At 41.0% G+C, this 15,409-nt stretch overlaps 1 protein-coding gene across 4 annotated transcripts in view; it reads left to right on the top strand.

Annotated features, from left to right (window-relative positions):
• The window catches only part of lingo1a (leucine rich repeat and Ig domain containing 1a), a 116,788-nt gene extending 101,849 nt beyond the window's left edge, over positions 1-14,939 (top strand). For all 4 annotated transcript variants that reach the window (XM_036535408.1, XM_036535407.1, XM_036535406.1 and 1 more), the window contains one exon: positions 10,575-14,939. In XM_036535408.1, coding sequence (XP_036391301.1) covers positions 10,587-12,434 — 1,848 coding nt within the window. In that variant the 5' untranslated portion in view covers positions 10,575-10,586 and the 3' untranslated portion in view covers positions 12,435-14,939. The remainder of the gene's footprint in view (positions 1-10,574) is intronic.
• The last annotated feature ends 470 nt before the right edge of the window (positions 14,940-15,409 follow it).

Genomic DNA, 15,409 nt, shown 5'->3' with positions numbered 1-15,409 from the left:
ACTGGTACAGACAATTGTAAAAAGGATAAAACTGTTAATTAGGGGTGCAACGGATCACACAACTCACGGTTCGGATCGTTCGGCGTTTGAGTCACGGAACGGATAATTTTTCGGATCAGCAAAAAAAAAAAAAAAAAAAGGGGGGGGGGGAATATCAGTTTGCTGTCCGTTTATTACTTAAAGAACACTTAAAGCAAGAAACTTTTGCTTTTGCGGTAGCCATGATTTCCGTTGCGGTATAGGAATCACCGGGCTCACGAGTCTGCAATATTGCGACAGCTTCGACCGCGACGTAAACTCCGAGCGCTTGTTCTACTGTTCTTCAACTGTATCCGAAATCGCTCCCTATTCACCATGTAATGCGTATATATACATTTTACACTTGATCGTTGGATTTAACTGCCAGCTAGCTAGCTAACGTTAATTTCAACTAATTTGAACAGATGAAGCTGGGTGCTAGTTCTTTCATTAAGTTAGCTAGCGATAGCTAGATAGGTAGTGGTATTTTCTAGCAGGTTAATGTCAGTTACAACTAGCTAGTCACGTAGCTAGCTAGCTGGCACAGTTAGACGCAAAGATGTTAATACAAATGTTTGAATAAACTTGCAAACATAAAACTATATCCAGAAAATTGTTTATTGTTCATTTATTGTATGACTGAATAGTGAGTGAGTGAATGAGTGACCGATTTCGGACGCAACCTTCGTCTTCGCAAGGCTTCTGCTAAGTAAGGTTGCTGGTTTTTAAAATGGCTCTTGTATGTTATCACTGCAACTCTGCATCGAGATTTAGGTAATTATTACTTAAAAGTAACAGCGGCAGTAAAACTGTATTTCACACTATTATGGTTCAACTTTGCAATTAATCCGCGGTTCACATGCGTGGCGAACCGTACGGATCACGGATCAACTGCGGTCCATTACACCACTACTGTTAATACAATGACTAATGTGTACAAAACCAAGGAGTAAAAACAACCATCCCCAGTTCTATCCATGTTTGCTCCTTCACTCTTTACAACCCACGTCTTATTAGCTGTTGAGTGTACCTAACCAACTGAACAATTATCCAATTACCAAAAACCACACCCGGTTTTCCACAGACACACACACACATTCATACATGCTTGCTAACATGCTTTCTAAGATTTTGTAAATGAAAACACAGATCTACATGGGGATCTACAATGCACAATGCACAATTTTTTTTTACATTGCTCTAAAGCAGTAGTTCCCAGCTAAAAGAACAGCCTAACATCATAGATTTCATGTTTGTCAGCATTACCTACTTTTTGGCATGTCTTTTTCTGCTCTCTTTGAATTACCAGACAAACCATGAATAAGCACACTGCTTCCTCAGTAAAAAAAACCTTTTTTTAATATTCTGTTGTAACATTATATTAACTAAAATTTTATGTGTATATTAGATAATATTGATAATATGTTATGTTATGTTATGTTACATCACTCCACTGAAATTTCAGTGAGGGCCACAAAAGCTAGATGGACCCTTTTCACTGAAGCAAAGCTGCCAGAGTTAGACTGTCATGTGCCAATTCACAGGGCTGCAAAGTGGCATTCCTCTCACCCAGGTGAAGGTGAGGTGCAGGTCCCTATAGGTATGTACTGCTGGGCCACATGTTTGTGTGCGCGTGCATGTGTGTGTGTCGGGTGGGGCTGCTGACTGGAACAGCTGCTCACCGGTGCAGCCTCGCACCAGACAGCTCCTTCTCCAGGATTAGAGTTTTGCGGCCCATCTGTCCGACGTCAGCTTAGATTTGAACCTCACCACATCATGTGACGTCTAAGCCAGCCCGCCTGTGCCGATCCAGATTTCACTCACAATGATGTGAGGGTCACCTTTCTGCCACAGTCTGGCGGGCAAACAAAACATCCAGTCACCGGCTCACTGGCAGTGGGCTGACAGCGGGCTGGTTAAACAGTACATGGGATGGCAGTGGTGTTGGAAGGCAAGGCCACGGGCCCTGGCAGTTTATCGCGCATCTGGTGTAATTACTCAGTGCTACTCTGTGTCTCATTGTTTGAGCTGAGACACACAGGAGATGAATCAATGTTTTTTTTTTTTGGCCCAGGGTTCCCATGGCTTCAGCAGAATCATACTGAGCTGAGGGCCATCTTTGCCAGTGAAACATGAGCAGGCAGTACTCAGCAGGAATGCAGAGTAACATCTCAAGTGTTTCATCTTACTGTAGTTGTTTCATCCAGAACACTTTTCTGACTAACGGAACTTCTAACCTGATTTTTACTACTATTGCTGATACTCATTACTACGACACCTATTGCTGTTGATAACAGCCACCTTCGTGATCATGCACTCATGTAATCATATACAGATGCCCTAAAGAGGAAAAAAGGATGAAAAAATTGAAAAGGAATTTCTGAAACATGCTGAATTCTTACTATTTTAACCCTTTTGACTACTACTGCTGCCGAAAGGAAAGGGTAATCATCACCGTTATTATGATCATTTACAGGTTCCTAAAAGATAAAAAATATAAGCAAATTTAGAAGGGAGAAGTTTGAGCAGGAGATTGTAAAAATCCATTCACCCTGTCCCAGGCAGTGTGCGCGTAGTGCCAGGCCATGCGGTGGACGTCCATGCTCATGCAAATGGGGCAGCAGCAAGGCAGAGTTCCCTCCTTCCCCCAGGGATTAGACACAATGCTGACTAATCGCTCTTAACCCCGGTGTTGGCTAAGGCCCTTAACGCTTTGTATTAACACAGCTGTCAGCAGCTTAGGGGGGCTCTGCTCTAAGATCGCAGGTGTTTAACCATCTAAGATGGGATTGGTATTGACACGTGAAGACACAAGAAGAAATACCTACGATAAACCATCAAATGGCCCTCTCCACCTTCCTCCTATCCTTTGGGCTCTATTTAAAACACAGTGCTAGTAAACACAGGCTGAATGGTACATTCATCAGATTGGATTAATGACATGCTTAATTTAAGACTAAAGGTCATTGTCAAGGTATGCCTATGAATGAAAAATAATTACTATTTTTAAAACAGTGGAAAAAGTGGAAAAAATGATTTTTAAAAACCAGCCCTGATCAAACCTGTCATAAATAGAGACTGCAGGAATGCCCATCTTCCTAATGTCACTGCTATATTGTTCTTGAAATGAAACAAGCTTACAAAAACAGCACTGTGCAAAGTATTCTGGTATGTTTGTGCATCCAGTGCTTTTGGATAACTTATTATTGTGTATGTTAATCATTAATTATCATGGCAACCAAAACAACTGATTTCTGTTCACATGTCTTTGAGGTCATACATTCTTGGGCCACGTGTTCCGCTTATCAGTGTTGTTAGTCAGGCCTCATTCTGATAACCTGTGTGCCTGTAACACATTTGCATAAAGAAATCTGGGTCATTTTTTTCTTGTTTTATTCCTCTATTTTTTTTTTTCCTTTTGGTACCTCACTGCAATTAATGTATTTCTCCAAGAGCGCGCAGGCATACTGATTGCAAAGAAGAATCGCATTAAGACCACATCCCTGCAAGGCGATGATAAGGTGTATTTGAGAATCTGACCTTTAAATTATGTTAATCATGATTTGTGGAAGAAAGCCGATGTTTTCAATCCAAAAAATTAAAACCAAGGTTTCTTCATAAAATACTGCTTGCATATTACAAGGCCACACATGGAACCCCCCTGCCAAATATATTCCTTTTTTAATATGTGGGCAGTTTTGAAATGGTCATATTCATCCACATATATTTTTTTTTAACTGGACTCATCTTTATACCACGGCTTGGTTAAATACTTGTTGCTGATTGGCTGGAGGGGTGTGCATTATTCCCTTCCCCATTATTTCACTTCAGGGTGGTTAACAGCCCCTTGGCCCTGTGGGGCCGCATCACACCACCCTGTCGTGGTTTATTTCCATAGAACTGCACCGCCAGTCATGCTTTATTCCTTACTTAGAAAATGTCTGGTTATAATTCCAAGGTGTGAATAGTGTCAAAGAACATTAGCTGATGTAGTTCGCTAGAGATTATTGCCTAATGTTAGCTTTCTGAGCTAGACTGCTTTCAATTTAAATACTTTCTTACCTGGCTAAATTACGTGGAGGACTTCTGATATCCTGCATAGTTACAGTCGAACAGCCAAACAGCGATTTCTGGTTCCTATTAAACAACTTTCTGCTAATGCACTGGCGGCTGCTCCACAATCAAAGGCACTGGGTCTGGCGCCTTCGCATGAAGTGCCAAGTTCAAGTAGTGCATTTTCCGTGCCCACTCTGCATTGACATATGATGTTCATAGCCTGGTATTTACAGTTTTTCTCAATTTCTCTGGCTAATGATATTTAATATTTTCAAAACAACAAGTGCAAAACTCACTTTTTGAAGGTTAAGCCAAAGTAATTGAGAAAAACTGTAATAACACATCAACATTTTGAACATTTCAACATCTAAATGATTGGCTGTAGCAGATGACCTATCATCAACAAATATTGGGAGACAAGCCATGTTCAAACACCCTCAGTAGGATGCAACATGAAGCGGGATTTGAACCAGAAACCATTCAATTCCCTATCTGAGATACTGCCACCCCTTATATGTTACATTTCTGTCAAGTTATAGGCTGTTGTTTGCCTATAGGCTGTACTATGCATTTTTTGATATGCTGTAAAAAGAAAATTATGCATTGGTGAATAAAAATTGCCCACCCCAAAACTATGATTGCCCCCCCAATTAGGGAAATCTAGAACCGGGCCTGGGTGACTGGGAGGCATAGGAAAATATTTCACCCAGACCTTGTTAGAACGTGATCATTTGTAGGTGATAATGTACACACATTCCTCATTATACATGCAGAGCTATTCCCAAATGCAGAATATGAAAACTGGCAAACCATTCAGTGTGAATATTCACCACTGGTCACATACCTTTGGTCATTTTGGCTGGCATTGAGCTAGCTTTTCACCACAGCTAAGGGCGTGATTGGATTAGTATGATTTCCACCAGATTTGAGGCATACATTTCTGAACATTTCATTGTTCAGACATGCACCCACATAGAGGCTGAGACATCATTACAATTCTGTTCATACACCATGGGTTTTAAGTGAGTGGTTGGGGCCTTGTTTTCTTGGAAATCAGAAACTGATTGTAATTACTGAAGAATTCTAACACCCACTCTGCATTCAAATGAACAATGTACACACCAAAAGAGGCACGTCTCTTTTTCCCAGTATACACTGGGGTCCAAAATTATTGGGACACTCACTTTTTTTCTGAAAATGCACAATATTTTTGCTGCATATTCCATCAGACATTGGGAAAGTCATATTTATGTCAATGTCAATTTCAGCTTCATCTTCTGTGACCATGTTCCAACCTTGTTAGGTTTATATAGGCTTCAGTATGAGTGTTCAATTAGGGGGCAGGGCAACATTCAGTCAGGCCTAATTGAAGTGATGGTCATTTTTGTTCACTTCTCTGCACTCAATAAGTATGTAGGTACCTTTTAAAATTAAGTTAATGTCATGGAATTGTCAGTTTGTTTGGCAGAATTAATGTCATACATATTATAAACATGTTGGAAATAAGGGTAGTCATCAGGCAATCATGTGCCAACCACATAAAGAGATGTTTTGAAAATGTTAATAGTCGCCAAAACATGTAACTGTTTTCGCCACACCATAAATCAAACATCAACCAAACATCCACACTTAACCACAAAATGCCCAGGTGTCCCAATAATTTTGGACATATATATACACACACACTAGGGTACATATATATTTGGGACAATATACATACATATATAGTAACCTTTGTGATAAAGAATGTTCAGATCTGTCAAAGTAAATTTTTTGGTAAATCAAAAATGTATTCAGGAGAAAGTATCTTCTGTGCTCTCATACATTTTAAATATTCAAGAGGTACTCAATAAAGATTGAAACCTAACTTAAACATACAAGTGTTGGTTTTATGTACTGCAGTTGCCAAGTGACACAACTATTTCAGAAAAAAGGAATATTAAAACTGAGGGTGTTTTTATGCTAGCAAAATTTATCAAGCTCTCCTTATATATGCAAGTAGTATCTCATCACATTGGTGGGCTCCTGAATTGCAAACTGATGAGTGGTAGCAATCATAACCATGTGAATCTTCTATTCACCCACTCTTCGATGAGTCCCAGGAGACTATCTGTGCCAGGGTTTACGTGGTAGTCATGAATTTAGCTTAATTATTTGCTAGTTGTGGCTATGTTCCAGTTACGTTTAGATATGCCCATTATTTCATGTTGCAGCTTGATATGTTCGGAATTGAAGATAAAATCATTTTAAAATCTCACTGTATATCATATCCAACTGTTGATTTAGAGTTCCTTTTTGCTTGGCAAACGTCTTGTACCTCTCCTTTCAACTGAAGCAGTGATTTCATTTGTTTTTAATTGAAACTTCAGTATTATAAAACACTGTTGAGTAGGTTTTTGAAATTGCCACCTTTTATTTCTCGCATCAATCGTACCTTAACAGACCTGTTTACAAGCAGAACTGCTACACAACCAACCCCCTCCCCCATCCTCCCTTCGGAGTCAGCAAGAGAGAACATTTTCCGAGAAAGTTGTAGCTACCTATAGCTGGCTAACTTACAGAGCATATTTATGATTGCATACATTTACTTTTCAACATGACAACTGATGCGGTCTACACTTGTCTGCTGCTAATACAATTTAATCACAGCAGAAAGTTGCATCCAACTGGCCAGCCAGTTCCTTATTGGGCGCCAAATGTAACAGACCTTTTTTCGTGGACAGAATGCCTTCTGTGCTGCGAAACGCATAAATTCATTACGAAACCATATAACAGAGTAACGCCTTTTGTCCACGAAAAACACAAACGCGTTAGCATTGTGTCCACGCAATATTGAAGAGAGCACATACTTTCGTGCACAGAAAACAAAACGGATAATTCCTTTCGTGCACTGAATTGACCGTTGTGCTTTTCATTTTGTGGACTAAAGGCGGAATGCACTTCGCACTATGTGGACAAAAGAAACTCATTTCGTAGACAAAAAACAATGCTTTGTGTGCTACAAAACGCATAAATTCATGTAACACTGTAACGCGTGAAACCTCGAAAAACACAAACGCGTTAGCATTGTATCCACGAAATACTGATGTATACGAAAGTTCAAGCAGCCTTTGCTTTCGTGTAAGGAATGTCTTCTGTAACTGACGGAAGGCATTCTGTCCACGAAAGCAAAACACTGATGTCTATGAAAGTTCCATCAGCCTTTGCTTTCGTGGACGGAATGCCTTCTGTAACTGTCACGGAATATATTGTACTAAATCCATTTCGTGCACATCATACTTTCAGTAATATAGCAAAACCGTTAAGTGAATAAAATGAACACTGGATGGCACGGAATGATGATGGTACAGCGCATTCTGCATTTCGTGCCACAAAAGCATAAATGCTGGCCTAGGACATCTGTTACGTGGACAGAATTACTTTTGTCTACAAAATGAGTTTCTTTTGTCCACATAGTGCGAAGTGCATTCCGCCTTTTGTCCACAAATTGAAAAGCACAACGGTCAATTCAGTGCACGAAAGGAATTATCCGTTTTGTTTTCTGTGCACGAAAGTATGTGCTCTCTTCAATATTTCGTGGACACAATGCTAACGCGTTTGTGTTTTTCGTGGACAAAAGGCGTTACGGTGTTATATGCTTTCGTAATGAATTTATGCGTTTCGTAGCACAGAAGGAATTCTGTCCACGAAAAAAGGTCTGTTACATTTGGCGCCCCATAGTTCCCAACAGTTACAACTGTCACTATAATGTGCTGATTGTGTCACGGGGAACAGTTGTGACAAAAATCAGGAGTACTAAAGACTGTAGTCTCTACCTGTCATTCAAATATCTTGAACCGATTAGCGAAAAAAATACAGTCAAATACTTTTTGAGACCTAGAAATATTTTCCAGTGACTTTGTCATTGTATATTGGTGTCATCTCATATAAAAAGTACGGTAATCGTGTTTATCATTTTAGGAAGGCACAATGCTAATACACGTATGTAATCAATTTTTCCCCATACTAATCAGCTCCGATTAATATATGACTCCAAATTGCTGTCTGGTCAGAATACTAAATTTACTATTGCTGTATTTTGCCTCTGTCATTTTAAATTAAATGTTGTCTTAATTATGAGTACAGAACCAGTACACATACTCTACAACTACACAACAGAGTAGCAGTGCCTCTGCTTACCCCAGATGTAATATTTTGCTTTGTTGCAAATCCAGACCTGGTCTTGGATTCCAGCTGATTTGAAAAAGAAAAGGTTTGTTTAATCTCAGGGAGTGGGCTTTGAGCTATGTATATTACATTACTTCCTTACTGAAGTAACTATTAACATAAGGATTTTGCATAAAACTGGGATTTGAATTGAAATTGAGGTTGAAAATATTTTGTTTGTAGTCTGTCTTATTTTTATTAACACCTTGTGTGAATACTGGATCCATCTCTCTTTCCTAATCAAGCCAGTATTCTCTAGCCACAGAGTGTGAGTTTTGTCATTACAGGTGATGGGTGGTGAGTGCTAACATTGGCAGAGCTCTTTCACAGGATTAACATGACCATTTATCTTAGATTGCCCCCTGCTGTTGCTTCACACCCAACCTCACAGTTAAGTGCAAAGGGTGGTGGGTAAGAAGGAAAAAAAATATTGTCTGCGCAGCATACATGCTGCAGCTGTTCACAGTGTATATGTCCCTGACACAGCAGGAATTTGATTACTTTTTGAAAAATGCAGCTCATTCTGGTAGCACCTGGCCCCTTTTGAAACACCATCATTTAATATTAAGAAACCAGCGTCAGCTGATTGATCTCAAGTTACATAAAGTGCAGCCCTGCATGATAATGTCAGATGTGTGTGTGTGTGTGTGTGTGTGAACATGGGAAGCCCTAAGTCTCATGCAAATCTCAGGAAAGACTGTCGTGTCGAGGGCAAAGGCACGTGTTGGCTTTTTCTGTTATCTCCAGGTCCAACGCATTCTGGAACATCCCAATTTTTATCTCCGGGATAAGATGCAATCTTACCACCTGCACAACAGTTCTGTGTGAGATAAACTCTTAGGGGCTGCTCTAGGATCATCTTGGATCCTGCTGGATGCCTCATTTGTGATGTTGTTGTGTCCCATTGTGCAGCATATCCTGTGGATTGGAGAAATAGTGTTTTATCAAAAAAATAGGAGGGCTGTTCACTTTCACCATTTTCCCATTAGTGCATTACAAAGACATAATAAGTAGGCCCTTTTAAATGCCTTTCCAGCTCTGGCACTGGAAAGTGTCTTGGTTGATTTGCAAGAGGCATTGCTTTCAGCTCATTGCGTTTCTCACCCTAGCCATGCATTTTTTACTTTTTTTTATGGTTGGTAGGGTTTGGCTTTTCCTTTAATGGCACGTGGGATGTCCACTCTTGCATGCACCATCAGGGTCTTTACCTTCAACCATTTAGCCAAGGGCCAGGTTTAAAAACATTGAAGATTGCAGAATGCCCTAATTCATCAGTAGTTAGGATCAGCTGTGCAGCTATTTACTCAGAAAGAGAGAAAAAACTCATAAATAAAAAGAAACGTAGTGTAGAGAATACTCCGCCTTTCTGTAGTTATCGCCTTTCCATCAGAGCACAACCACCACCCTCCACCCCCCATGCATATCAAATGCCTTTGAAGTACTGCATCAAGAAATGATTTGCAGAATTCAGACATGTCAGTCCTTCCATTATACATGTATACACCTCATGCCCAGTGCCTGTGACTCCTTCCTCTTTTGTGTCATTAATATTGCAGCACAGTGAGTGCATCCAGAAGAGCTTAGTATAAAGTCATATAAAAATGCTCTACATTACATCCATTTTAATTGTGACAACAGATTCTAAATGTCATGAAGACTATCACCCTCTATTGTCACAGAAAATAATATGATCCCTTATCAATGCACTTGTATTCAGCTGTTTAATTTGTATTACCCATTTTATACGCCTGTGACTGCCCTGATATGTCAGTCATCCAAATAGGGGGACTTAATTGCATGCAGTGGGAAACGAAAGCAGATGGCAGCTCGTTATTTCTCCTTCTCAATTCTGTAGTTGGAGACACAAGATATTCTCAATTACAAAGAGTCCCCTGTGCAGCACCAGGCGTACTATATAAACCCACAGACTGAAGAGGACAGCATTGGTGGAGATGCTCAAAATCGGTTCAGTGATGACGGTCATTTCAATTATGAGAGAAAAGAACAGGGGAACAAAGTACTCAAGAACATACAAAAAGGGTCATGCAAACTGGTGATGGGAAACTGGGGTTTCTTGAACCCCTTAGGGGTTCAACTACCATGTTCTGTCAATCATGTAACAAGTCACAAATTGACTAATTGCAGTTCTTTGCTATAGACAGCCAATCCATGAGTCACTGATAGCAAGTAATAGCACTTTTAGGGTTCATAGATTTCTCCCATCACTGCAGCAAAGGGTTACTTTTATTATTTATTCAAGAGTAACCAGAACTCTTGTGTCTGTGTCTCTGCAGGTAACAGGTAGGATGGTGGCCGGGGAGGCAAGCGGGCATAGCTACCTGGTGGCTTGCTGGCAGCCCATCCTGATCTTGATGCTGGGTACCGTGCTGTCGGGCTCTGCCACAGGCTGCCCATCCCGTTGTGAGTGCAATGCCCAGGAGCGCTCGGTTGTGTGTCACCGCAAGAAGCTGATGGCCGTCCCAGAGGGCATACCCAGTGAGACTCGCCTCCTGGACCTCAGCAAGAACCGCATCAAAACCATCAACCCAGATGAGTTTGCTGGTTTCCCACATCTGGAGGAGCTGGAACTAAATGAGAACACCATCTCAGCCATCGAACCAGGGGCCTTCAACAACCTCTATGGCTTGCGGACGTTGGGGCTACGCAGCAACAAACTGAAGCTCATTCAGTTGGGTGTGTTCACGGGCCTCAGTAACCTCACCCAGCTCGACATCAGTGAGAACAAGATTGTCATCCTATTGGACTACATGTTCCAGGACCTTTACAACCTAAGGTCTCTGGAGGTGGGCGACAACGACCTTGTCTTCATCTCGCACCGGGCATTCCACGGCCTCAGCAGCCTGGAGCATCTCACGCTGGAGAAGTGTAACCTGACTTTTGTGCCCACGGAAGCCTTCACCCACCTCCACAGCCTGATCTCACTCAGGCTGCGCCACCTCAACATCAACATCATCAGGGATTACTCCTTCAAGAGGCTGTACCGACTCAAAGTGTTGGAGATCTCCAACTGGCCATACCTAGACACAATGACCTCCAACTGTCTCTATGGGCTCAACCTCACTTCCCTGACCATCACAAATGGCAACCTGACCAGCATCCCTTACATAGCCCTCCGGCACCTTGTGTACCTCCGCTTCCTGAACCTGTCCTACAACCCCATCCACACCATAGAAGGAAATAAGTTGCATGATCTGATGAGGCTGCAGGAGTTCCACCTAGTGGGAGGCAGGCTGGCCACAATTGAGCCTTACGCTTTCCGTGGCATCAACTACCTTAAAATCCTGAACGTGTCTGGCAACTCCCTGAGCACCCTGGAGGAGTCGGCTTTCCACTCCGTGGGCAACCTAGAGACCCTGGCCCTGTACGACAACCCCCTAGCCTGTGACTGCCGCCTGCTGTGGGTGTTCCGCCGACGCTGGAGGCTCAACTTCAACCGGCAGCAGCCGACCTGCACCTCGCCAGAGTATGTTCAAGGCAAGGAGTTCAAGGATTTCCCAGATGTCCTCCAGCCCAACTACTTCACCTGCCGCAAGTCTAGGATCCGGGACCGCAAGGCCCAGCAGAAGTTTGTTGACGAGGGGACCACCGTCCACTTCACATGCCAGGCAGATGGTGATCCCGCACCCGTGATCATGTGGCTGTCACCCCGGAAACAGTTCATCACCACTAAAACCATTGGCCGGCTTACAGTGTTCCCTGATGGTACCCTGGAGGTGCGGTATGCCCAGATCCAGGACAATGGCACATATGCATGCATCGCCAGCAATGCAGGGGGCAATGACACAGCACTGGCCCATCTGCATGTGCACAGCTACTCACCTGACTGGCCCCACCAGCCCAACAAAACCTTTGCTTTCATCTCCAACCAACCCAACGACAACGGCGCTAATGGGACCCGTGCCACAGTCCCCTTCCCCTTCGATATAAAGACATTGATCATTGCCACCACCATGGGATTCATTTCCTTCCTCGGCGTCGTCCTGTTCTGCCTGGTGCTTCTCTTTCTCTGGAGCAGAGGCAAGGGCAACACCAAGCACAACATCGAGATTGAGTATGTGCCCCGCAAGTCAGATGCTGGCATGAGCAGCAGTGCAGCAGATGCTCCCCGCAAGTTCAACATGAAAATGATCTGAAAGATGTACTAGGAAAAAGAGGACCTACAAAAATGGAAACAGTAAAAAAAAAAAAAAAGAATAATACATGAATAAGTGAATCCTCCTTACAAAAAAATAAATTAATTAAAAAGCCCTGGATCCTGAGACATTATCCATAGAGTAACCGATTGTTTTTTCCCCCAACTTGGAAGATGGGAAGGAGATGCTCTTTTCTTTTATTATATATTGAATTTAAGGGAAGGAGTGAAATATAGCACAGCAGAGATCCCTCCTCTATGTTCATTCCTACAAGGCCTTCAGGGACTGTTCCTTTGAAAGCAAGCTTTGTTGCAAGGGATTCAGATTCCAATGGATTTTTAAGGGGAAAACAATTTTAAAAAAGGAGCGAACCCTTCAAAATGTCCTTTTCATCAGCTGAAATACAAAAGACAAATCATCCTTCTCCTTTGCTGTCCTTTCGCTTGTTGTTATTTTTTACAGTTTTTTTTCACCCATGTTATTTTTATAAAAGTGGGAGCATACTTTATGTTTTACAGAAAAGGTGCATAGTCAATCTTTCTTGATGGGTTCTTGGTTTTGGGTTGGTGAGCACATTACGCCATTTTGCTATGTTAGGTGCAGAACATCAGAAATGTGTTCATGTTACACCAAACAATAAAATCCGTTTTCTAGAATTTAAGTCACAGGCAGAAGTTGTTAGAAAATGAGGTTGTATAAAAGTGCAATGTTGTAAACCAGGGCTTTGTAATCAAGACTCCCACCAAGGTCATTTCTCTATTATGAATCATATAAAATAAAATAAAATAATTTCAGCTTTAAAGTCTGCACTTTACTTTTCTGCCAAAGTGAATAATCAGATCATGTCAGAAACTGATTCTGCTCTTTTGAGCTTGGTGAAATTGTTATAAAAATAGGTCACGTGTTGGTATCCCAAAAGCTCCAAATATTTGATGTCTCGCTTTTGTGTGTCAGATTCCCATACAGGAAATTGAGGTCTCTGTGTGGGGATGTTCTCCCTTGCGCAATAAGGTACTGGCAAAGTGCCACACAGGAATGACCTCTTCAGACTAGAGTTCACAAGGCAATAATGCCACCTGTGGTAGAGGAGCTGATGTTGACATTCATTATGTTAGATGTAGGCCAACCAGCATTATTTGTGGTACACTGAAGAGCTTTGCGCAAAACCTTTGACCTCTGCTCATAAATATTTGTTTTTGTAAATGTCTGTGATTTTTTCAAGAATATTTTAGAGGGAAATTTGTTAATGAAAAATGCAACAGATTCTGTATTTAACTTCAGTAATTATAAAACTTCAGGGAGAGGCGAGACAAGTCAAGACAAAATCAAATGTGCGATCAACATATGAGTTTTCATGTCTATTTGAAAAGGAATATGACATTAATGATATTCCAATGCCATTGAAAAATTGAGGAAATTTGCTGCAAGCATGAAGAGATTCCTTATATTTCTTTAAAAAAAATAACATTAGCTGGGCAACCTCAAAACGGCTTTCTTTCAAATCATCCACAGTTGTCATCTAACATAAGCCTCCTTTGTTTGACATGAGCAGGATCCAGCAGCCATGACTCCATCATCATTTCTGCATTATGACCTAATCTTTGGAAGATACTTCAAAGCAAATTGGCTGGTTGCCTTCACAGCTCTGGTTTTGTGTGAGTTCATTTCAGAGTTACAAATGGCCATTTGATCCTTTCAATTGCAGTGTGTGGATTTTTTTCTCCTTTTCTTATCTTATATTTGTTCAACCAAAACCACATTTCAACATAGTGATGGCTCTTTTTATTAGGTTAAATGTACAGTCTACCTATTTTTCTTTTACTCCACAAGACCCATGTCATACTTTCATACGCCCAGCTTTTCACTGATGGTAATGTGTTCACCAATCCTTCAAAGGGTCCCAGTGCTGAATCTCAAATCACAGAATTTGAGAAAGCAGATGTGAACAAGAGGAGTTGCCTCCTTAAGAACTGATCTTTTTTCAGGCTCTTCTTTAAGTCCAAACATACCAAGGAACTGCAGCTCTATGTTTCTTTACCATTTGTGATTCTCTAAACATGAAGGATGTGAACCATGGTTTAAAAAAAAAAACAAACAAAATATTTCAACTGATGATGACTGTAGTTGTATATAAAAATCTTTACGTTTTCCAGCACACACCGTGGACAGCTGGATGGCGTGGATGTTGGCAAAGGGCAGAGTTATTTACTATGAGTGACAATAAAAAATCAAGCCAAGCTAATGGGTTGGAAGTATGGATTGAATTTGCAGATAGAGAGCAACATAGATGGTTTGACCAGTAGTGGGTTGACCAATAGAGGATTGAGAGTAATCTTTTTTCCACAGAACCACCGGACATACCGGTCTGCATACTGCTCTAATGTGCTGATATAAATGATATAATGTTCTTTTTGTCTAAAGTGTGGCTACTGTATTGAGCCCTCCTGCCCCATTTTGATTCAGAAATTGATTAGATTTGATTTTTTTTTTCTTTTTTAATGCTAACCCAGGACTATGTTGTATATGTAGTCCAAACCAAGTTTTTATTAAAATACATTGAAAAAATCAATGACAAAATACATTCAATTTGTTCTGTGCAATAAAGGTAATATGCAGATTTTTTTTTTATTCAACACAATTTTATTGATGTTAAATTGTTGAAAAATATGGTATGTTGTATTAAACAATCTATGGATTTTTTAATGGTCATAGTCAGTTTTTGAATCATCTTTGGCAATTGTGGAAAGTAGTCCAATCCATCTTTTGACTGATGCTACGAGAAGTGTTACAGTGTTGTCCTCTCTTGTGAATGGGAGTCGTTGAGCATTAGCAGTATTTAAGTGATTGATTAATTCCCCGAATTTTGCTGGTATTGTTGGTGTGGGAAGAGTGGATTTGTTTTTCAATGTTATTAATCTCCCCTGGAATGACTGAGACCGGTAAGACTGCCAGGATCAGCATGAGAATTTGGCCGA

Source organism: Megalops cyprinoides, chromosome 8 (assembly GCF_013368585.1).
Source record: "Megalops cyprinoides isolate fMegCyp1 chromosome 8, fMegCyp1.pri, whole genome shotgun sequence".
Classification (NCBI taxonomy): Eukaryota; Metazoa; Chordata; class Actinopteri; order Elopiformes; family Megalopidae; genus Megalops; species Megalops cyprinoides.
This window is presented reverse-complemented; position numbering and strand designations above follow the sequence as displayed.